Here is a 25,403-nt window from a genome sequence, read left to right on the forward strand (position 1 = left end):
CAGTGGGGGGCCATGAGTTGATTGTCTGCTGCGCACCCATGAAGTCAGTTCTGCTGTTCCCCATTGACTCTCATTGCCTCGTTGAGTAGAAATGGGAGCCCAAATAGAGAGCCAGGAGAGGGGGAAACAGAAAGGAAGGAAAGCCGAAGGTAAAAGGGACTTTAGATAGAAGGCAGGACTGGAAGAAGAGCCAGAGCGAGTAGGAGTAGAGGAAGGCTGGCAGCCAGGGTGAAGAGTCTCAGGGGAGGAACAGGAGGCCGCCACACAAGATGGGGAGGGGGGGGGGGACTGGGAATTTGTGGGGTGCAGGAGTGACCGACCACTTCTGGAGGGCTCACGCGTAAAGCTGGGGAGTGGCAGCGGGAGATGGAGGATCGACGCTCGGCACAGAGCAGGGACCCGAGACCAGTAAAGCGTTGGCTGTGTCTGTCAGAGGCATGTTTGTTTTACATGAATGGAAAGATTCCTATCGTGATTTTAACCTCAATTTTATTATGCTTATTTTTTTGGTATTTTAACACTCTGGACCCCAAGAGGTAGTAGCGGAGGAGAGAATTAAAACAAAATTGAGTGTCATTATGAACCATGCTGCATATTCACTCTCTGACACACTGACTCTGAATTATACAGATGTGTGTCAAGAAATGCAGCTGGGGGCTCCTTTATACCAACAGCAATACGCTTGTATAGCACCTCACTGTGACTGTGACAGACAGGCCGACATTTTCTTTCATTTAAATTTTCTTGCTTTATAGTCATTCTGGCATGTGTTCAGACCAAAGCGTGTGTATGTATGTATGTATGTATATTTATTTATTTACTTACTTATGTATCTATCCATCCATTATCCAACCCGCTATAGCCTAACTACAGAATCACGGTGGTCTGCTGGAGCAAGGCAGGAAACAAACCCCGGGCAGGGCGCCATTCCACTGCAGGGCACACACACCCACACACCAAGCACACACTAGGGACAATTTAGGATCGCCAATGCACCTACCCTGCATGTCTTTGGACTGTGGGAGGAAACCCACGCAGACACGGGGAGAACATGCAGACTCCATGCAGGGAGGACCCAGAAAGCAAACCTGGGTCTCCTAACTGCGAGGCAGCAGTGCTACCCACTGCGCCATCGTGCCACCCTTATGTATCTATCTTTTATGTATTTATTTATTTAAAGAGCTTTTGTAAAGCAAAATTTCCCCCTTGGGACAAATCAAGTTCTATCTATCTATCTATCTATCTATCTATCTATCTATCTATCTATCTATCTATCTATCTATCTATCTATCCATCTAATCCTGCAGACTATGCTATCTATCTATCTATCTATCTATCTATCTATCTATCTATCTATCTATCTATCTATCTATCTATCTCTGCCGACTACGCTATCTATCTATCTATCTATCTATCTATCTAATCCTACCGACTACGCTATCTATCTATCTATCTATCTATCTATCTATCTATCTATCTAATCCTACCGACTACGCTATCTATCTATCTATCTATCTATCTATCTATCTATCTATCTATCTATCTATCTATCTATCTATCTATCTATCTATCTATCTATCCCTGCCGACTACGCTATCTATCTATCTAATCCTGCCGACTATGCTATCTATCTATCTATCTATCTATCTATCTATCTATCTATCTATCTATCTATCTATCTATCTATCCCTGCCGACTACGCTATCTATCTATCTATCTATCTATCTATCTATCTATCTATCTATCTATCTATCTATCTATCTATCTATCTAATCCTACCGACTACGCTATCTATCTATCTACATTTTGTATATTGATTTCATAGATTATTTATTTTGTAAACTTTGTTTCTTTGTAATAAAATCACTGAAGCACTTTGCACCACCTCTTGACTGTGTGTCCTCATCTGCCCAGCTCATCCTTGGTTTATGACTGTCGATGATTCTGAGTTTAAGCTGCCACGGACTATGAAACCAACCCAGACTGTCACACAGACCAGTGGTACTGAGTCATCACAACCGGCCATCACAGGACTGTGCCATGATGGTCTCTGACTCACTAAAATTATGTAAATGAAGTGTGTGACTTGAGACTTTTTTTTTTAATCTGCAGTTGTGTGCACTTTTATAGAAACATAAATGTTAAGGGAATGCTGGTATCACCACAGAAGCTTCATGATACCCTATGCAGGACATCAGGAATGTTCGTGTCTTTTACAGGTTCAAATAACTTTCCGACCCTCTTTGCCCTGAAGTATATGCATATCCACTGGAATCGCCAGCTGGGAGCACCCTGTTCCAGAAACACTTGCTCATAATGATTGCCAGCACGATCAGCACCAGCCCCGCTGCTCCAAGTCGAAGGTAATTCTGGAGTGAAAAATCTACGAGGATAAAAAAGGGAAAAGTCACCGTGATTATCTTTGGGGGCAAAAATAATTATTTCTGCTGTCCACCAAACCAATAAAACACTTCACTCTAAGCAGGATCATTCAACATCTCCAGCATGTGCTTAGCATTTTTGTTCACACTTGATCAGCATTAAAGTAATCAATCAAACATCAGCTTCAGCCATAAACAACAACTCACAAATGTATGCTGTGCAGTCTACCTCTGTAGAAGTAAAGTCGCTGATCAGATCCAGCACCCTCGATTCGACTTGGTAGACACACACGACTGACTTCCTTAAAAGTCACCGCTAATCTGTGGAGTGAACAAGTTTAGTTTGGGTCTCTCACCTTTCAAATGTAACTGAATGGGGTCACTAAAATCTGTATGAAGCTCTCCTTTTGAAGCCCGACACTTGTACTCTCCACTATGTGAAAGACTCACAGGCTTGATGGTGAAGCTCTGCGCCCTTTGTGTTTTATTAGAGTTTTCATCTCCGGTCTTCTGCAGCTCATATCTCCAGCCAAGTGGATCACCATCAAGAAGACAGAGCAGCTGGACTTCATCTCCTACATATATCTCTCCACCTCTACGTCCAGAAATCACCTTTAATGTGGTTGACCTTTCTGAAAGTGAAAAGATGACAGGGTGAAAGTACAAGGATCAGTCAGTCATTACTCAACCCGCTATAACCTTACTACAGGGTCACGGGGGTCTGTTAGAGCTAATCCCAGCCAGCACAGGGTGCAAGATAGGAACAAACCCCCGGGCAGGGCACCAGCCCATCGCAGGTAATAGGGTCAAGTGGAGATGAACTTTAGGAGACTGATGCCTTCTCTTCTTATCACTTTCAAGGATACACATAAGAACATAAGAAATTTGACAAATGAGAGGAGTCCATTCAGTCCATCAAGCCTGCTTGTTTGTAGGACCGTAGTGAACTGCAACAAATCCTCTGCACATTTCTTTTTTTTTCCCAGCTTAAAGTAATAAAAGGGGATCAGCTTTAGACAATGAATCTCAGATCAGGATGAATATCCAAACATTTGTGCTGCTGAGTGCCTTCTTCCATAACTTGGTGAGGCAAACGAGCAGGTGTCGCACAGAACTGGACACATGACCAGTAAAGTGAAAGAAATCATCCAAACTGAGACAACGTCATCTCTGTAGACGTGAGAATACGTTATTTTCAGTTTTCAGACATTATTAATTTATACAAAATCCTGACTGTCCTTCAGTGATTCACTGCCAAGTGTGAAGCAGCTGGAATGAGGATCAGCACCCCCGTGTCTAAGGTCACAGTTCTCTCTCCTAGAGAAGAGTAGATTGCTCTCGCCAGGTGAGGGAGGAACAACTGCCCTTAGTGGAGGAGTTCAAGTATCTCATGTTCTTATTCATGAGTGACAGAAAAAGGGAACACGAGATTGACAACTAGGAAAAGAAAATCTGAGCACATCTCTCTAGTTCTGATGTCACTACACTGGTTACCTGTGCCATTCAGAATTGACTTTAAAATTCTGCTTATGGTTTACAAAGCCTTCAATAATCTCGCTCCATCTTATATTTCAGAATGTCTTACACCTTACACTCCAAATTGTAACCTTAGATCTTCAAATGAGTGTCTGCTTAGAATCCCAAGAGCTAAACTTAATATAAGTGTTGAGGCGGCCTTCTGCTGTTATGCATCTAATATCTGGAATAGCTTACCGATAGAAATTCGCCAGGCTAATATGGTGGAGCACTTTAAAAAAAACTGCTAAAAAACTCCTTATTGTAACATGGCTTTCTCATAGCTTCATTTAAGTGTATCCCTGATATTCTGTACATGCACTGTGATAAGCTGCCCGGACACAGACAGACGGACACCATATTAAAGCCCACCACACGTTTATTGTGCATAATTACAGTCCAATAAAGTGCACAACCCAGTGCCTCAAGCACCAAACTCCCCCAAAGTCCAGGCCTCTCTCAGTCTCTACCTGCTCTTCAGCCGCGTCCACTCCTCACCTGACTCCAGTCCTTCTTTGCAGGGAGGCGGCCCCTTTTATAAGTGCCCGGATGGGCTCCAGGTGATCCCCGACACTCCCTAGACACTCCCCTGTGTGGCGGAAGTGCCGGCTGTATTCCCGGAAGCCCTCCGGGTGCTCCCAATCTTCTTACCCCCAGCACTTCCTGGTGTGGCGGAGGTGTTGGGGTTCCGGGTCCTTCAGGCATAGGGGCACCCCCTGGCGGAGACCACGGGCCCATACAGGGTTGGGCTTCCAAGCCCTGCACCCGTGGCCCCTAAAGGAACCAGGGTGGTCGCCCTCTCGTGGTCTGGAGGAGGCATGAGCCCTCCTCCAGTCTTCCTGGGTGTCCCGGCTGGGTGCCACCCCCAGCCGTCTCCCACAGCATTTAATTATCATTTTTACCATGACCCCTACTTTCTCTGCTTTTCTTTTTCTGGTTTTCTGTGGTGTCACCATCACCTAATCAGGGCACTGTGCTGTCCCTACATTGATGGATTAAAGGCCAGAGGTCCACATGACCATCATCATCTACTGTAATTCTTCCACATGAAGCCTGAAAACCATGAGGACTTATTGAGATCATTGATGTTAGGTAGAATGCCTTAGTGGGGCCTGGGTGGTCTTGTGGCCTCGGAACCCCTGCAGATTTTGTTTTTTTCACCAGCCCTCTGGAGTTTTGTTTTTTTCTGTCTTCCTGACCATCTGAGGCTAAGGATCTGTGCTGGTATCCCGAAGGTTGCAGGTTCGAATCCCCATCACCGCTAGAGAAGATCCTACACTGCTGGGCCCTGTTGTGATGTGAGATTTTACATATAACTTGATAAATATTTTGTATGTTTTTATTTGTAATTTAGGCAAAGCAATGTAATTTAGTGAGAAGCATTCATGTTTACAACCCAAGGAATGGACCTCTTTGAATTTTACGACAGGATTTGGGGGGTGTGCTTTAAACCAGTTTGGCGAGTGTTTCTTTGCTAAAGTCTTTCAACCCCCCGCAAGGAAGCCAGGTTACTTTAACATATGGTCCTGGGGGGGGTGGCAGGTTTTAAGATGTTGTGTTTCCCCCATTGATCTGAAGTATGGCTGTTTGGAATTGGCTTGGATCAGAAGCTTTTAAATACCATGATGTCCTATTGGCTCTAGGGGTTGGACAGAACATTTATAAATGTATGTGCTTAACCTCACAATCTCTCTCTTACTAACCAACATCTGAAAGAAGCATCTCTTGCTAACCTGTGATGATGTAGAAGTATCTCTCTCTTACCAACCAACATCTGATGAAGAAGTATCTCTCTCTTGCTAACCTGTGATGATGAAGACAACACAATGAAGAGCACAGTTCAGCAGCCATTTTGAACAGACATGTGGCTGAAAGCTGAGCACCAATGATGCCTTAACTAGAGACATTTTAAGTAACTACAAGTCTGTGTGCCACCTGAACTACATATCACCATTTAATCAGGTTGTATGGTTGCCAATATTCAAATGTACTTTGCATTTTGTTATTATTTATGAATATTATCAGTATTACATTATGTGTAACTTAACTTCTGCTTGTCTTTTTACTACATCTAATTGCCTTAGGTTATAGATATAGAAGGGAAGGTGCGGATAAGTTATATACAATAATACCTTATAAACAGTGGTAAGTCGGTGAGATTAGGAATTCTGACAAAGGCTACGCATTAATAATACAATAGGGTAAAGTAGAGCAATATATTACTCTACAAAGACAAAACAGGCCCTTAACTTTGAATTGCTCCGGGGGCACTGTACAATGGCTGACCCTGTGCTCTGACCCCAAGGGGTATGCGAAAACTAACAAATTCCTAATACAAGAAATTGTATAAGGCGAAATAAAGAGCAACAAAAAAAAATCGGACCTTACTTTATTCTTTGTTACTTTGCATTGCCTAATCTTTTTTTTATATTTTTCTTTCTTTATCTTGTAATGCACTTTGCGCTGCATCATTTGTATGAAAACTTGCTATAGAAATAAATGCTGTTGTTATTATTGACAAGCGGATTGGAGCAGCAGTAGTTCTGTGGGCGCTGGTGAAGCGGTAGTTGAGTCTAAAGAGAAAATTCTTGGTTTACCGGTCAATCTACATCCCTGCCCTAACTTTTGCTAATGAGCTGTGGGTAATGACTGAAAAAAATTAGGTTTCTTCAGAAGATGGCTGGACTGACACTCCGTAATAGGGTGATAAGCACAGGAAATTTCAGGAGGGTCTCAGAATAGAATTGCTGCTCCTCTGGATCGAGAGGAGTTAGTTTGAAGTAGTTGAGCTGCTCCTTGCACATCCCTAACCCTAACCCTAACCCTGTGACATACCCAGGAAATGCTAGAGGGCTCTAGAGGAAACAGCTGAAGTGGTTTGGGCATGCCATAAGGATGCCCCCCCTGGCACCTTCTCCCTGGAACTGTTTTGGGCAGATCTCACTGGGTAAATATCTTGAAGCACATCCAGGACGCACTGGAGGGATTATATCTCTAGGCTGGCTCGAAAAATCCTCAGAAAACAATGGAATTTGTAGCTGGGGACAGGGAAGGCTGGACTGACCTGCTTGTCTTGCCATCACCACCACCTTCATCAGGAAAAGTGGTTTCAGGAAACGCAAACAAAATCTGGGCAGCTGAACTAGAAAACATCACAAAATAACTGAACATGGCAGACAAGATAAAGGAAAAAACAGAAACACTAAACTGAAGTGCTTTTTCTTTTATAGCCAGACATTGATGCTTTCTTTGAACTTTAGGGGGTCTCTAACGTATGTACAGCAAACCTCACATTATAAGCAGAGTTTTGTTGCTTACCAAAATAAAAGACAATTAAAGCTGAATGATTGCCAGAGGACAAATGCTTCAGTATTTGAGAGATCTTTGACAAAACAATCAAATTAAGCTTCTGATCTCCAAGATTACAATAAATTTATTGAAAGATCGGATTCCATGGAACATGTTAAGCCAAAAGAAATTATAGAAACTGTCTTACTTCATGGTTGTGTTGCTGGGAAACCTGTGGTAAAAGTTCTGATTATACAGTAAAGAGAAGCAAACAAACTTTCATTGAGTTAAACTTCCTATAACTAAAGACACAGAATAGCCATATGTGAACAGAGCTGCTGTGTCCAGAATACGCAGAATCATTGCCGACCCTCCTGTAGATATACAACTTACCTTGGACTACCAATAAGACAGCATTGCTGGACAGTGAGTGGGCACGAGTATCGCGTCTGTAGGCATCACATGTGTACACTCCGTTGTAAGATGAATTCACAAACTGGATTATTTGAGTGTTTTGATCAGTGTGACCCCTGAATTGCTGATTATTTATGAACCATCGAAATATCCAAGTATTAACGGTGTCTTCAACATTGCATTCTAGAGTCACAGTGTCTCCAATGTATACTCGTTCTTGTGGAGCCTTCAATATCAGAGTCGTCTTTATAGGAACTGTGGGGTAGAAGAGATAAGAATAGCTGTTGAACATAAAACAAACACAACTAGTGAGCTGCTGCTAATAAATAAACAAGTTTCTTCCTCAAATACATATTGAGTTTCTGTCATCTTTAATTTCACAACGACAAAGAGAGACTAGAAGAGGTCATATCGCTCACTGAGTTTTTGTGAAGAATTCTCTTTGAGAGGATGTGAGCAGGCTGGTGCCTCATACTGCACAGATGGAATTATTCTGTCTGGGAGAAACACTGAAGAATCTTTAATTGTTCCATACTTTGATTACAGAGGTTTTAAATATTTAGAGGTTTTAGTGTTTTTCACACTTACTTTTTATTACATTTTAAAGTATCTGAAGGTTACGTGTCTTGAGTAGAGGAGTTACTGAACACTAGAAACAGTAAATGTGATGAGCTTCATTGGAGTTTGACTGATACTGCTGGCTGCTGAGCATCTTGCATATCATGGTCAAATGTGTAACTGAAACTTCTTTTTTTGAACATAAGAAATCTGACAAACAAGAGGAGACCATTCGGTCCATCAGAGCCATTTGTTTAGCTAATCGCTATGCTGTCTCAATATCTCATCCAGATTGTCAAGGTTTCTGTTTCAACTCCATGACTCGGTAGTTTGTTCCAGAGTCCCACAACCACTTTGCGCAAAGAGGTGCTTCCTGGCTTCAGTCTAAAATGCACTTCCCCTTAATTTCCACTGATGTCCTGGAGTATGTGATTCACCCTTAAGTTGAAACAATATTGCTTTTTATCAATATTGCAAATTACATCACAATGAAGAAGACCCAGATCATTTAAGGAAACACTTACTTTTATATTCTAAACATTTATATTTGGTATATCAGTGTCCTTGCTGTTTTACCATGGAAGAGTTTTGGGATCACCCTATCCTAACTTTGTTAAGTAGACACACTGTATGTCCTCCACAGGAAAACAGATGGAGGCTGGTTAAGAGTAAATTTTGTGCAAACATTAGAAAGTGGAGGAACAGGTTACTATTTATAAAGTGTGGTAGGCAGTACTGCTCAACATGATATTTTAAAAACAGAGATTGACAAACTCATACAAGCATCAGACGTGAGGTGTTTTTGCACAACCACAGGAATGATACTCAGTGCCAGGGTGAGAAGATCAGCAATTTGGGAGAGCATCAGAGTGGAGTCGGTGCTCGTCCTGTTCAATAGGAGGCAGTTGAGGTGGTATGAACATGTTGTAACAATGTACCCCCCCCCCCCCCCCCACCCCCCCGGACACCTTCCCTCTAGAACTGTTTTGTGCACATCTCACTGGGTGGAGATCTTGCAACAAATCCAGGATGCGCTGGCTTGGGAATTTCTCAGGAACAGCTTGAGAACAGAAAAGTCTGGGCTAGCCTGCTTGGCCTGCTGCCATCATAACCCTCAATAGGAAAAATGGTTTTATGAAAAGAAGATGAGACGAGAGATGGGATTAATAAGCTATGTTATGCTGCATGGCCTGTTCTTGTGAAAATTACTCTTATGTTCTTCTAGCGCTCAATGTAAATTTCTTGTTTTACTCCTACGTAATGCTTTTTTTAAACTTATTTTTAAAATGGTAAATATAGTGGGGGATACTACAGTCTTGGGGTACTTTACCCCAATATTATCAGAATATTAACCATGCTAACATTACAAATAGCGAAACACAAGAGTAGGAGTTTATAGACTTTCACACGTGCACTTGGGAGACAGATGAAGGGCATGAATGAAAGTATTTCCACACCACACCAGGGGGTGGCGAAGTGCGGCAACTCTTTTTCTTGCTTTCCTGCAGACCCTTCATGGGAAATTCTGCCTGACCCCAATGATGTCACTTCCATTTCCGGGCCCGATGACATCACTTCCAGTCTCAAACCCATGGACGAAGATCCTTCTGGATCAGGCCCTTTTGATGACGTCACATCCAGGTCTTAGCCTATGGAGGAGGATCATTCCAGTTCCGCCCTAGATGACCTCATTTCCTATTTTGGCCTTTAAAGATGCCATCTTACCTCCATGCCATCAGTTCCGTATTGAACTCAAATCTTTGCACATCAGTGGCATGACTTATACCCTTTAGCAGTCAGGGAACAATATATGGGTGGCTGCCCCAAACCTTTTTTCGACTTTTGTGTCTACTCATTGTGACAAGACAGTGACTGTTTTTAACACAGTATGTCAAGGCACAAACACAGGAGGTTTTAGGATTCTGTAATAACCAGAATAGGGTTCAGTGTGTAAGAGATGATCGAACCATCAGGGTTTTGTCAAAACACAGATGCAAAGGCTAAAAGTGTTAAGTTTAACTTTGGAAGAGCAAATTTTGAACAGATGAGTCAAAGGGATAAATTGGGTGGGGAAAGTATTCCTTTGATATTTGGAATTCAGGCTTCATACGATATATAGTTTATGCCTACATTTTGTCATTTGCTACTAGAATATAAAAAACGTTTCTGTTTTAAAAATGTGTTTACACAGATTACTGTAGAAACGCAACACACATGAAATGTGTGTGTTCCAAATAACGATTTATTATTTCCACTCTAAAACTCCACTTCACTCCCAGATAATCAATCAAGGCATGAGCTGAGAGAAGTTCGTGCACGTTCTAAGTCGGTAGGGGGATGGAATAGCCAGCTGCTTGCAGCTTGTGTTTATCTGCACATTTAGAAGACAAAAGTTGCTGGCGGAGAGGTGAGAACGGATTTAAGAAGCGATTTAAGGTGGGACGGATCTACGATTTTTTTTCGTAGGCTCTGGTAATTCTAGTGTTAAGTGTGGATACAGTCAAGGAACAGTGGAACAGGTTTAAAAATATTTTACATATAATGCAGGACAGGTACATCTTAAAATCTGGAATTAGTAAGAAATTTTAGAAAATATACAGTGAGTTAATGGGGAGTTGAAAAGGACACTGCAAAAACAGATGAATAAGACATACAAGACAACTAGCATCACTATGAGTAGGGTGCATGAGAGAATAAAAGCAACAGTTAAAAATGATATTTGGGAGGCTAAAAGACAGTTAGAGAGAAATATTGCAGAAAAAGCAAAATATGACCCAAAGAGATTCTTTTGGTATTATAGTAGTTACTGTAGTCACGGATTAGGTAAAGTGTATCAAGAATAGTCAGTGTGTGTTGTGGGGGGTGTTAAAATATACAGACAGTGAAACAGCAAATGCCCTAAACTCACATTTTTCTGAGTTTTTCACATGTGAGGAAGTAGATGGCCTCCCAGTGGTAAAAGGAGCGACTAAGGAGGAACTGAGAGATTTGGAAATTAGAGAGGGAGAAGAGTTGCTTGAGTTAAAATGGCTGAAATGTAACTTATCACCAGGACCAGATAACATTTATCCTTGAGTGGTTAAGGAGGTCCATTTGTGCAGATATAAATCGTTCACCCATATTTTTCAAAAGTCACTGCAAACTGGGGGAGTTCCTAAGTCCTGGAAGATAATAAATAGCGTCCCATTATATAAAAAGGGTGATCGGCCAGATCCAAGTAACTGTAGACCATTAGAAATATTTAGAGCATTAGAACAATCTAGACGAGAACACCATTCAGCCCAACAAAACTCACCAGTCCTATCCAGTAAGCTTAACCAGTTAGCATAACATGGTTGGAAATAAATTAATGGAAGGAATTATTAAGGAGAAGACTGACAAGCATATGGTAAGAGCAGAGGTTTTAATTTTGTTAAACCCTCTTTTGACCACTTTACAGATACAGTGGAACCTCTAGATACGAGTTTAATTCGTTCCAGCACTGAGCTTGTATAGCGAATTTCTCGTATCTAGAACAAACTTCCCCATTGAAAATAATGGAAATCCAGTTAATCCGTTCCGCACCCCAAATATATTAACATAAAAATCAATTTTCCTAACAAATAACACTGATAAATTATATATACTGTAGTTTACCTTTAATAAATAACACTGGTAAATAATATAACTGATTATTAAAAGAATCAAAACAGGTGTCCAAAGTGCAGTAGAGCATTCAATAAATCTTTAAATAAATAATCCTTAAAACAGTTGTGAAGTGGAGGTTTAAAATACACAAGAATAACAATCCTTTAACACGAGGTTAAAACGTCAAAAGGATGCAGTCTTTAAAAAACAGATGACAATCCCCGGTGCTTCTTCTCTGTTAGCCTCTCACCTGCGGGCTCTGCAACAGGAGAGACACTCTTAATGCAGCTGACCTTCTCTACACCGTCCTGCTTCAGCTGTTTGGCACACCTGTTCAGCTACACGCGAGCCTGCACTCGCTCGCTCGCTCTCCGGCTCTCCCGCACCGACTTCCTGCCTGCCTGCCTGCCTGCGCTCTCTCCTCTCTTTTCTTTTACTTCTTCTCCCCCTTAACCGGCTCGCGCTTCTCTATATATGCGGGGAGGACATGGCAGCTGCAGCCCATCAGCCACAGGAACAATCATGGATGTGGGCAGTTTCCCACCTGTGCACTTAAGTGAGAAACGCAGACTCGCAACTGCTACCACGCCACCTCGCTAAGCCGCAAGCTATACCCACAGCCTGGCTCGTGGCTCGTTATGCGAGCCAATGCTCGCATTTAGATCTGAATTTTTCGCTCATTCTTTCCTCGTATTTTGAATTTCTCGTATACAGAGGTGATCGTATCTCGAGGTTCCACTGTATCTGTTTTGCCAGTAAAAAATCTTTTTCTGTTGATCAGTGTCAAAAAATCCAAATTAAACCCATTGTGTTGTTTAACAACAAAATGCAAACACATGCAAGTTGTGAATACTTTTCAGAGGCACTGTATTATTTATTACTTGTTCTTATCAGTTTTGCTTCAGATAGATGCAGTTTTTGAGTGAAAGCTTAAAGCCTGTGTCTCTGTCTAACTGCTACTAGAGGGCTGGGAGGTTAGACTGTTCATTCCTTGTCTAATTGTAGTCCCCTAAGGGCATAAGGGTACACCTTTGTGAAGCCCTCTGCTGGTGGTAAACTGGGTTGAAATAAAGTTTTTAAAGTAAGGACAACACAACTCAGCGAGATACCTGCCGTAAGAGTACCCCAGGGTGAAACAAACGGGATGCAGATGGGAGAGTGAAACAAATAAGAGGTTACAGGTAACAGTTGTGTAACTGGTTTTTAACATTTCTTCCTATCGCCCATTTTGAAAAGAACATAAAAGGATAGTTGGTACATTTCGTGTTAACTGCATGTCATAGTACTCCAGGAGGGCTGGTTTAAGTTAAGAAAACATCGGCTATTACAGAACTGGCATGCAGACGTGGAGATTAAAGTCCTGACAAAATCAGAGAAATTAAACTTGTAGGAATTAGAAACCCCTAAAGAACATCAAAATGAAGCTTTGGAGGGGAGTCCAATTTTGTTCTAATAGTGAGAATGAAAACACCCCAAGACCTAAGAAAAAAAGCAAAGCCTCCAACCTGAAACATAAAAGTAAGACGCAACCTGCGAGTGTTCGTGTCCGTGCAAAATCAAAACCTTGTGAACTCACCTGGGTCCTGTGCAAATGAAGTCACTGAAATCAGAGCTGAAAGAAAGGGACACAGAACACATTTCAAATTTTAATTTTCAGATCTCATTAGTGCATTATGACTGTAGTCTAAACATATATCCCTTGATTTATATTCAGAACTCTTTACGATATAACCTAACATTTTATTTGCCTTTTTTTAAGGACTCTTGCTTCACAAAATATCCCAGGCTAAGTTCAGGTCTTCATGATCTGTTTGCCATGTAGCCTACTGTGCATTAGGATTTGTAAACCTCAAAGACTGAGATTCATATGAAAAGAACCCTTCCAAGATTTAATGCTTCTTTGTTAAGCAATGGAGCTATGAAGACCCACTCAGCCCAGTAAAGAGCCATTACAGGAGTGTGTGGGGCGAGTCAACATAAGATAACAGTAACAAACCCATTCAGACTCTCAGGGGCTTGGAGCCAAATTTAGCAGCACCAGTCATGAATCAAGCAATCCATGAGATGCAGCCAAGTCCTACATACAGTCAGGTGAGGTTGAGGTAACATTTATGATGAACCTAAAAGGTATAACCTTAGGGAAAGTAAGTGAGAAAAAAAATATGTCTTAAGTAGAAAACTCCAAAATGAGAGAAACTTTGGAAACTACTTAAATACCAGACTTCAAAAAAGGAAAAAAAAATCCACTCATGCTAATAAGGTAATGTTATGGTGTATAAAATCTACATTTTATTCTGTATTATATTTTGCTCAATCCCAATAAGATGAATTCAGATGTAGGAGGCATTATAATAAAAAAGGCATATCCTCTTCTTTCATACCTCACTTTTATAACAGTTGTCCATAGCTTAGTGCTAATTTGGTATTACAGCCTGGGAAAGGAAGACTGAGCTGACACCTCAGGCTATTGATTACTTTATGGATGGACATCTGGTGCAATACAACAATTTGGTTTACAGCCTGGGAAAGGAAGACTGAGGCAATATCAAAGAACTTTAGGTTTAGGTTTAGGTTTCTTTATTTAGTCATGTTTACACAAGAAAACATGAAATTTGCCTTCTCAGTTGCATCTAATAACAGGTAACAGACAGAATGAAATAAAACAGACAAATAGAAATAAGAAAGGTTAAGGTAAGGCAGTTAGATAAAACATATTTATACCAAAAAAAAAAAAAAAGGGAACAGGATATATAAAACCTTAAACATTATCTCCGATACTTCTTATTGAAAAGTCGTATGGCACTAGGAAGAAAAGAGTTTCTGGAGCGATTTGTGTGGGTTTTCAAAGCAACTATCCTTCCTGATTTACTGAAGTTTAGTTCTACATGTAATGGATGTCTGTCATCAGTTGAGATGATTTCCAGTTTCTTTAGCATTGCCCTCTGACAACTTTATTATCTGGGGAGCAAAATTCATCCATCATATTGACAGCCAGCCAATCAGGTGCATGGAACATTCACGTGTTGTGAAACCACGGCATGAAACTTTATAATAAATATGCCTCATTTTGAAAGCAATGTCAGAAGAAGAAGAAGAGAAACAGTGACGACGGAAGAGTGACGTCAGAGAATAAAGCAAAGACACGGGTGACCAGTTTTCATCCGAATATATAAATTTTCATGAATATTGATTGCTAAATCAAAGGCCGCCCTGGGGCTTTCATCCTTGACATCACTGATTCCTTTCAGTAAGCTTTTTTAAGACTATTTTATCCAGACTTTACTATCGATCTTATTGTCTATTACTTATTATTGTTCTTTAATAAATAGTAACTTGTTTTCATCTTTCTATGTTTTGTCTTAATGTCTAGAGTGATTGAAGTAATAAGGTAGATTTCTAAGAGCATCTGAAGTAGCTGGAGATTTCTGTGCTGCGGGGTTTTAAGGCTGAGAGTGAGGCGCCACTCAATAGTTAGGGACAGTATGAGAAGAAGGTATTCTTGGCTGATAAATGGCCTATAGTCAAGAGTGCTGAGTCCTTGTATGTTTAAATGTATTCTTGTAGACCAAAAGTAATATTTAGGTCTGAGATATCACTAAAACATTGTATGTTGTTCGTGCCGATAATAAGTAAGTCTCTTGATGTGCTGAGAGAGTGACAAGTTGTGTTATTCTTACAGCACTTGTGTGGTTTTAAGTGCTAAAAGTTAGCCAACTGTGTGTGTGTGTCATTTGTAGGGCACTGTTGTGGTTAGGGTCTGAGAGTGTGTGTATCTATGTATGTGTGTGTTATTATTTAGGGTGCGGGAGTAGACCAATCCAATAATGAACTTGACAAAGAAAAGGGTAAATAGACAAAAACACAGGTAATAAAATCAGAATCAGTCTAAGAACAAATAACATTGAAGGGTCAGTCGAAGGAGCAGCACGGTGGCACAGTAGCACACCGCTGCCTTCCAACAAGGAGACCAGGATTCACATCTTGGGTGCTCCCTTTTTGGAGTTTGCATGGTCTCCCCGTGTCTGTGTGGATTTCCTTCAGGTGGTCCAGTTTCCTCCCAAGGTCCAAAGACATGCATGTTACGTGGCTCCTACTGCATGTGAGTGTGTGCTCACCCAGAGATGGACTGGTGTCCTGTTCAGGTGTTGTTCACTGCCTTATGCGTGGTGCTTCCACTGCTCTGGACCAGCAGGATTAGAAAATGGAAGGTTTGGTCAGTCAAATCAGAATTAACTAATGACATGGAAAATACTTATTACATGAATTAAAAAGATTTTGTTCTCTGTTCTGTTATTATGTTGTATGCCAAGGAAGGCTGTGCAGGGTAACAAAAGATGAGGTCCCAAAACACGGACACTGCTTAGGGCCCAGAAGAAGGATAGAAATGGACGCAGTCCTTCATAAGAAGATGGTACTGAGACCCCTTCACTTTCTGTGTTACAGGTTTATATTTTTAAATGGAAAAATCTGACATTTTTGCCAATCAGTCTACTTAATTTTCCCCCATAAGCAATAACGACAAAGTGAAAAGGTGTTTTTAGTAAGGTTCAAGAATACCAGTTTTTATTTGGCAGTAGCTATCTTAAATAATACTTACAATAAATATTGTAATTAATAATAACAGTTGAAATACTTGTGCAATGCACTGAATATAAGAAAATTATAGAGCAATGCAGATGATCTTTGCTCAAATATATCAGAATGAAATCCAAGCAAAAATACAGACAAAAAAATAAAAATAAAGGCCATAACTGTGATACACTAAATGTTCATAATGTTTTAATAGACCTGAAAATTAATAGAAAATCCTGATTGATACGTACATACTTAAGCACTTACACATACATATGTGATTGTGTGTGCACTGTAAATGGCGTGTCTATATAATGTGTATAAAAAATGTCTAACACTTTCAATTATACGTCAGAAAGCTTTTTTATTAATAATGAAAACAGCCCTTACAAAAATGAAATATATGTAAAATATGTTTTAAAAAAATATATTGGTACACAGTGACGCAGTGGTAGTGCTGCTGCCTCACAGTAACCAGACCAGGGTTCATGTCCCAGGTCCTCCCTGCATGGAGTTTGCATGTTCTCTTCACGTCTGCATGGGTTTCCTCTCACAGTCCAAAGACATGCAGGTTAGGTAAACTGACAATCCTAAATTGGTCCTAGTGTGTGATTAGATAGATAGATAGATAGATAGATAGATAGATAGATAGATAGATAGATAGATAGATAGATACTTTATTAATCCCAGGGTGGATGTGTGTGTGTGTTGGCCCTGCGATGGACCAACGCACTGTCCAGGGTTTGTTCCTGCCTTGCACCCTATGCTAAACTGAGATAGGCTCCAACAGACCCCCACGACCCTGTTCAGAACTGAGCGTTAGACATTGACTGACTGATATTACTACATGTCATGCACTAGAAAGTTCCACAGCATAAAGTGTCAAATAATATTTAAAATACCCACTAGATGGGGGAAAATTACAGCAAAAACCCAGCTAGTTACATAGAGGGTAATGTAGAATCTTCAGAAATATAACATTTATTTTCAAAAGAGGCTCTGTTCAACAGCAAAGCTCCAAAGACCACAAAAGGCACAGCAGGAATGCATGAAAAGGCAAAGGCAATCCCAGGAAAACGATTCACAATCACAAATATACTACAAAGTCAAAAATCCAGTAATTCACAAATAATCATCCATCCATCCATCCATTATCCAACCCGCTATATCCTAACTACAGGGCCACGGGGGTCCGCTGGAGCCAATCCCAGCCAACACAGGGCACAAGGCAGGAAACAAACCCCGGGCAGGGTGCCAACCCACTGCAGGGCATGCACACACCAAGCACACACTAGGGACAATTTAGGATCGCCAATGCATCTAACCTGCATGTCTTTGGACTGTGGGAGGAAACCGGAGTACCCGGAGGAAACCCACGCAGACACGGGGAGAACATGCAAACTCCACGCAAGGAGGACCTGGGAAGCGAACCTGGGTCTCCTAACTGCAAGGCAGCCCACTGCGCCACCATGCTGCCCACAAATAATCAAAAAGAGCTAAATACACAGCAGAATCACCACCATCCATGCCGTGAAACCCACCACCACAGATGCTTTTAATGACCTGCAAGGGACACTGGATTGTCAACACCTTTATAGGTCTGCGGGTCAGTGCTATACAGTGAGAGTGATGGACAGTTGGCCCCGCCTCTTAGGGAACCACCCACAAAACACATGGCAACGTAGAACAAGAAACACACAGATACACAGAAACTAAATGACAACCGGCGAGGAACCCTGGCTGAAATATAACAATTACGTTATAAAATACTTCAACGATAAATACATTACAAAATCTTGTAGTATACTGACATATTTTGTAAAATATGTAAATTATTGTAGTTTTTGTTTAAATGCAATATTTTTTACCAAAATATTAAACTATATTTAATATATTTTAAAATACTAAGAATAGTATACAGTAAAATACGCTAAAATATGCTTATAAGTAAAATATTTAAATATAAAAATGATTAAATGTAACAAATAGCTATATGAATATATTTTGCAATGTGTTATAAAATACTTCAAGGATAAAAATATTACAAAATATTACAGTATACAGAAATATTTTGTAAAATATGTAAATTTTTGTAGTTTTTGTGTAACACAATATATTTACCAAAATATGAAAATATATATTTCTTAATATAGAAGAGTACACAGTAAAATACATTTTAGAAAAGTATTAAAATATACTTAAAATATAAATATAACAATAATTAAATATTACAAATAGCTATATGAATATAATTTACAATGTGTTATAAAATGTCTCAAGGATAAATATATTGAAATACATAAATACCCAAGTATTTTGCAAAATATGTAAATTATTGTCATCGTTTGTATAATATATTTTCCAAAAATATATTTATGGGTATATTTTAATATACCAAGAATAATATCCTATAAAATACACTGTAGAAAACCACTACAGTATACTTTTAATTAAAATATTTAAACATAACAATTAGCCATATTAATATATTTTACAATATGTTATAAAATACCTCAAGGTTAAATATATTACAACATCTTGCAGTGTATCGAAATATTTTGAAAATGATTGCATTTTTGTATAATGCAATATATTCTCCAAAAATATAAAAATATATTTCTGTAATATATTTTAAAATACCAAGAATAATATAATGTAAAATACACTTTGGAAAACTATAACAAAATTCTTTTAAACAAAACTAAATTCTGCTTACAGTGTACAGTATCTTAGAGTTTATATTTCAAGATACCAGTCGTCTTTGTGTAATGCACAATATTTTTAAAATTTACTAACCTGGCATTGACAATATCATCCAGCAGCTCTCCTAGAGCTTTCTGATATCGAGATGTGTTGTAGACTAATAAACTACTTTTATTGAGCTTTACAGGGTTGAAAATAAAATAAAATTTATTTTAAATATAATATTTAAAAAAGCTACATTTAATCTACATATATGTTACTTTATATTGAAAAATATGTCCCCATTGTTTTTGGATATATTTCAGTATATTTGATTTCTGCAAGGGAGATCAGCTAACAGAAAGTAAAAATTATTTTTTTTATTGAAAAAAACTACAAATGAAAATTAGAAATTTACTTACACACAATGAGGGAAAGTTCAAAGGCTTGCATTCTCCACTTGTGTTTGCAGAAAATGAGAACATTTCAGATATACAATATATATTAAGCAATTCTGTTTCAATTTTCAGGATGTGACACCAGACACGCTGTCCTCATTAGACAAACCACAGTAACATTTTTCACAGTTTGACAATCCACATGTTACTTTTGTACATTGTGTTGCTTGCAAAATTATATTTTTAGTTATTTCATGGTATTTCACAAGCTCAGAGCACAACACCAGGACAGAGAAATAAATATGAAATCTTAATAGATATGAGCTACACATACATATGTGCATATGGTACATAACTAGAAATGTTTTTCTTTGTAAAGCTTTTTTTAAGGCCTGTAATACAATAGAATAATTTTGACAAGAGCAGGCTATTCAGCCCAAGAAGGTCACCAATCCTGTACGCTGAGATTCTCCAAAATAACTTGCAGCTGAGATCTGAAGATTCCTAAAGTCCTCTCCACCACACTACATTAACTCCAAGTGTCTGTGGTTCGTTGAATTAAAAACTTTCTCGCATTTGTGCGAAATATGCCATTAACAAGTTTTCAAGTGTGTCCCTGTGTTCTTGTGCTGAATTTATTTTACAGTTGACTCATGGAATAAAAGACCAATCCTCCTATTGCAGGCTTTGTGCTGATGACATTATTTTGTGTGCCACTAGGAAACAGGAAGTGGATAGGATGAAATGATTAGAGAAGGGCTTTGGAAGACAGAGGGTTGAAGTTAAATAAGCAGAAGACAGAACACATGAGGTTTAATGATGCCCAGGATTCAGAAGTTAGCTGGCAGGAAAAGCTATTGAAATAGAGTAGATAAATGTAAATATCTCAGATCAGTGATAGCCCAAGATGGAAAACCAGATGCAGTGATAACCCACAGAGTGTAGTGCAGATGGAACAATTTGAAGAAGGTATCAAGAGTCTTGTGTAATCGAAGAATTAATATGAGGGTTTTTCAGATAGTGGTAAGACCTGCAATGATATATAGAGTTGAGACATGAGCAGTAAAGGGAAGTTAGATGTGGTAGAAATGAGAATTTTAAGATGTGTATGTGGAGTTACAAAAAAGAACAAAGAAATGAGACAATCAGAGGTACAGCAAAAGTGGGAGAGAAATTTAAGAGAGTACTGGAAGTAAGTTGAGGTGGTATGGATGTGTGATGAGAAGAGACAATGAATATGTGGGCAAAAGAGTGATGGGAATGGAAGTCCATGGGAAGAGAAAGCGAGAAACGCATGAAGTGCAGAGTTTAATAATCAAGAAGTTGTCGTTAGTAAAGAGGCTGATGTGTTATTGTAAAGTCTGCTGTAGAAATGGAGATGGAGAAAGCCTGTCAAATGAAAGGAGACCATTCAGTCCATCAGGCTTGTTTGTTTAGCTAATAGCTAAGGTGTCCCTATATCTCATCCAGTGGGACACTTCTTAAAGGTTGTCATTCATTCAGAATGACTCATCATTAAGATATTGGTAACAGAATGAATCATGTATGTTTCTGAGTTAGCCAGAATGATGTGACATCCTTCCTGGGCAGTGACTTGGATGAATTCAGTCCATATTTCAATGTCTTGATTACATATTTTAGCTTTAATTGTACTCTGCTCCCTTTTCCACCATTGCATAGTCACAAAAATCACCAGTCCCTGTGGTGCCCCATGCAATGGTGCTGGTGGACAGTTTCAGACTGTGGGCACCTGGAACTGTAATTGAACAAGCAGAGGATGGGAGACTCAGACAATGATGTCTATTCAAATAAAAACTGAATTCTGGTTAAATCCAGGGGTGCCTGTAACTATTTTTAGTAAATCAGTGGGGTGACTCACAAGGAGATATCAAACGCCGTTCCAAATTTGTCCCTTAACAGAACGCTAAAGCAACAGGAGAGTACATTTTACCGAAACTATAACTACTTACCTGAATGTGATCATCTATAAATAGTTATACTGTACAAAACACTACTTTTCGATTGACAGAGAACTTGGCTTATCACAGTCCCTCACCTGCTTTTTCCACTCATCCAGCATTTAAATAACGTCTGAAATAAGAGGTGTAAGTCGGCTCTCAGCGGTACCCGAAACATCACATAATCCTGAACTTGCTGTAATCCGCTATGAGATGTCACAGTTCAAACAACTTGTATGACAGCAGTCGATCATTTCTCCTTATATGAAGTCAGGCCAGGTCTGAATCCTTTCCACCTCACTTTTATTATCTATCTGGATCTTCACCTCTTCCATCTCCAGAAAAGCTTGTAACTTTTATCCTTGCTCCAGACATTCGTCCTTTTGCTCCTTTCAGCTCTTCTGATTGGGCGTAATGGGGCTCTTTAAGTGGCGGTGATCACAGTGATATCAGGTGAATACAGGAATGCTTAATATTATCCTACATTATATTTTTCAGTCTCTTATATTGTCAAATGTTTTAGAATATAGGCAGCCATCAGATCTTTTATGCTCACTGTGTGACATTTCTCAAGGTTGCAGCTTGTCTGAGAGGAAACTGAGGTAGGCCAGTACCGAGGGTCTGGGATGACAGCAGCATGTCTTCAATTTAATTTATAAATTCATTCAAAAATTTATAATAACAAGCCAGAGGACAAATCTTAACATTACTAATTAATAACATTATTAATTATAAAAAATCAATAATAATTCTAATAAAAAAAGAGAGAGAGAGAAAGAGCTTCTGTAAAGGCTGCCGCATGGTGCAGCGCCTGGAAGTAGAAACAGGCGAGGCTTAAGTAGAATAACATTTTCTTTAAGTTGAATTCTTTGTTGGGATTTGGTATTATAATCCATTGTGTAAAACAGAACATAAAACAAGCAATGTATATAAATTCAAACTTTAAATTATTTAATTGCTGATGTTCAGTTATTAGTTAGGCAGCAGGTGGCACTCTCTTAATGTAATCTACCTAAGTTACCTCAGGTTATTAAACAAACTGAATATTTAATGATTGAAAATCCTGAAAACATTGCAACAACACATAAAATGTGTGCAAGTGTGTGATGCCAAAGCTCAACACTTTATTGCAGTAAAGGTGTAAGTGTGGAGACAAATCTTAACACCATCTGGGGTGGGTTTTCTGTGGTGCCTTGCTTACTGAACTCAGAGTTTATTGATCCATTTTTCTTTTAAACTGCTGTAGCATCTGCATTGAGCTTGTTATGCCTGTTACATTCAAAAAAATAAAAAGGAAATTCCAGATTGTAATAGATATATTGAAAATTTTATGGAACAAAAGTTAAATGCTAAACAAATAAATGTTTGTTAGCATACATTCAAAAGGAGAAAGGGAACAAGAACAATTCAAAACACAATTCAGTTAACACTAGAATCCCTGAAGCCTACGAGAAAACTCGTAATCCCGACCCACCTTAGATTACTTTGCATGTCTCCATCAGTGTCTTTTGTTTCGTAAATGTGTCAATCAGCACAAGCAGCCTGCTTTCTAATCCCCCCTCAGGGATTTTATATAAGTAACATATAAATGTTTTTCATATAAAGATCATCACAAAACATAATCACAAACAGGACTTTACATGGTACCTTGGTGAGCTCTGTAAGCCTTGCTTTTTCTTTATAGGACATGCATGTGACACATTGTCAATGTGAATTTCCCCTTGGGATTAATAAAGTATCTATCTATCTATCTATCTATCTATCTATCTATCTATCTATCTATCTATCATTGACAGGCAGGATGACGCCTGACCTGTTGCTGCATCCAAATGGTGCCATCTGTCACCTTTACGCCTGGTGCAGCTGCATTTTTCTTATGTGTGAGTGGCCATTTCTCACAGAGGAGGGCTTCTCTTTTCTTTCTCTGATGTAGAACCCTCATCCTCATCTGAGTTTACCTCTGTTATAGCATGTCTTTATTTGAAAACAGCAGTGTCAGATCGGGGGGAGCGTGAATGTGACTAACGGTAGGTAACCTTTACAAGTACCATGAACTTACACTGGCTGTTACAGACTCGAATCAAATGTATGTTTTTATTCTATAATAGTAACAATAACAGCAGCTCACTTCTCAAAACGGACGCACCCAGAATCGATCTAGGAATGTCTTGATTGTGAGTCAGCAGTTCTTACTGCTGCACCACTCAAGTGGTCGTGTCAGCATCATACCCTGACCAGATTTCTTTTTCTACGATTATCTTCTTGAATAAAAACGCACTTGTATTGTTACACTTTTTTGTGTTTATTTGATATTTGGGCTTCATTCTTCACACATTATACACTTCATGTCTAAATTTTGTCAATTATTACTAATACATGAAAAACGTTTCTTTTTTAGTTATGTGTTCAACAATTCCTGCCTCACATTTCATCCTAAATTTACACAGATCGTTGTAGACACAGAACACACATGAAATGTATATATTCCAAATGACAATATATTATTTACTCTCTACAATTCCAGGCACCTCACACCCAGATAAACAAGACTTGAGCGCTGAGAGTCTTCTCTGTGACTTGAGCTGCATTAGAGGGGTTGGGGATGGGATAGCAGGCTGCTTGTGCTGATCAACACATTTACAAAACAAAATATGCTGATGGAGAGGTGTGAAGGAATTCAAGGTGGGCCATGGATTACGAGTTTTTTCGTAGGCTTCAGGGATTCTAGTGTTAAGCTATGACTATATGTGTTTTGTTTCAGTACACCAAATAACGCACACGGTGCCTTCAAAAAATATTCAGACCTTTCATTTAAATTCCATTTCTTGTCTCATCAAGCCACACCCCATTCCCCAAAATGACAAAGATGAAACTGGATTTTAGGAATTTTTGCAAATTTATTAAAAATAAAAAACTGAAATATCCCATTGACACAAGTATTCAGTTTCAATGACACTTGAAATTTTGGCTCGGGTGCCACCCTTTATATTGATTATCACTGATATTTCCACACCTTATTGGTGTCTATTTTCACAACCGATCCAAATGCATTCCTTTCTAGTTTTTGGTTGTATTTACTTCACACTTTTCCAAATGAGTAAAGAACAAGCAAACACATTCTATAAAAAAACCTACATATTTTGTATGATAAAAATAAAACTTCTTTTGATCATTCTTGCACTATTTTTCATTGAAACATTGCACCATATGACCTATTTTCACATTGATTAATTGACACACCTGTGTTTTTCAGTATAGAATCACTTATTATTTGCTATCCCTCTAAAGGCTTTGCTTCCATATCTTATGAGGGAAAAAAACATCTTACTAGTGCCCTTGGATATAATAAAAGTTGAAATTAAAACAGACTGCACTGGGGAAAGATATACAGCATCATACAGTGGCATATAAATGAGAGATCAGTCGGTTAAACATGAACGGTCCGAGACTCTGACCTCTGAGTAGACTCCTGCATCGCTGCTGCTCACAGGGGACGTTCCTGCAAAACAGGGAGCTGTGAGGTAGTTGAACATCAGCAATGCATACAAAATTTGACAACGTGAGGATACATACCTTGTTTTTTCTTCTGTGGAAGGTGCACCAACTCTGAGTAAGTGACTTCATCTTGTCCTGTGAAATTACAGATTCGGGAGATGCCGTTTTTCAAGAGAATTTCTATTTAATATCTACTAAAATTAAGCCTTTTGCTACAAAACAGTGCTCTGATTTAATTTCAGATTAAATAAATATTCTAAATAGAGATGAAAAGTTTAAGCACTTCTTTGGACTGCACTGACTATTCTTCATTAGACTTTTCATCCTGGAACATTGATGGCCTTCCATTATACCTTTGGTTCATAGCCGGGTACTCACCTGCCTTTTTGACAGGATCCATCTCAACAATAGACTGATAATGATGGGAGGTGTCTTCTTGCTCTTTTTGCACAGTAATCTCATCTTTGCTGTTCTCATTTATTCTGCAAGAAGCACAGGATATGAAACAGAATGAA

General features: G+C 39.1%; 1 protein-coding gene across 1 annotated transcript; it reads right to left on the bottom strand.

Annotated features, from left to right (window-relative positions):
• Positions 1–1,570: 1,570 nt before the first annotated feature.
• LOC114666463 (leukocyte immunoglobulin-like receptor subfamily A member 4) lies at positions 1,571–19,520 on the bottom strand. Its single transcript, XM_028821339.2, has 5 exons — positions 19,460–19,520; positions 13,360–13,395; positions 7,578–7,853; positions 2,738–3,013; positions 1,571–2,383 (listed from the first exon to the last, which is right to left on the bottom strand). Exons 1-5 carry the CDS (start codon positions 19,488–19,490, stop codon positions 2,214–2,216), a joined length of 789 nt encoding a protein of 262 aa, XP_028677172.2. The 5' UTR covers positions 19,491–19,520; the 3' UTR covers positions 1,571–2,213.
• Positions 19,521–25,403: the final 5,883 nt, after the last annotated feature.

The sequence above is a fragment of the Erpetoichthys calabaricus genome, chromosome 16, assembly GCF_900747795.2.
Source record: "Erpetoichthys calabaricus chromosome 16, fErpCal1.3, whole genome shotgun sequence".
Lineage (NCBI taxonomy): Eukaryota > Metazoa > Chordata > Cladistia > Polypteriformes > Polypteridae > Erpetoichthys > Erpetoichthys calabaricus.

Excerpts from the sequence above, each read along its gene's own strand:
- LOC114666463 (XM_028821339.2), bottom strand. The coding sequence starts at position 19,490 with ATGCAAGCCTTTGAACTTTCCCTCATTGTGT. Across the intron at positions 3,014-7,577 it reads TGTCTTATTGGTAGTCCAAG|AAAGGTCAACCACATTAAAG; the intron begins GTAAGTTGTATA and ends TTTCACTTTCAG. Across the intron at positions 2,384-2,737 it reads CATTCAGTTACATTTGAAAG|ATTTTTCACTCCAGAATTAC; the intron begins GTGAGAGACCCA and ends TTATCCTCGTAG.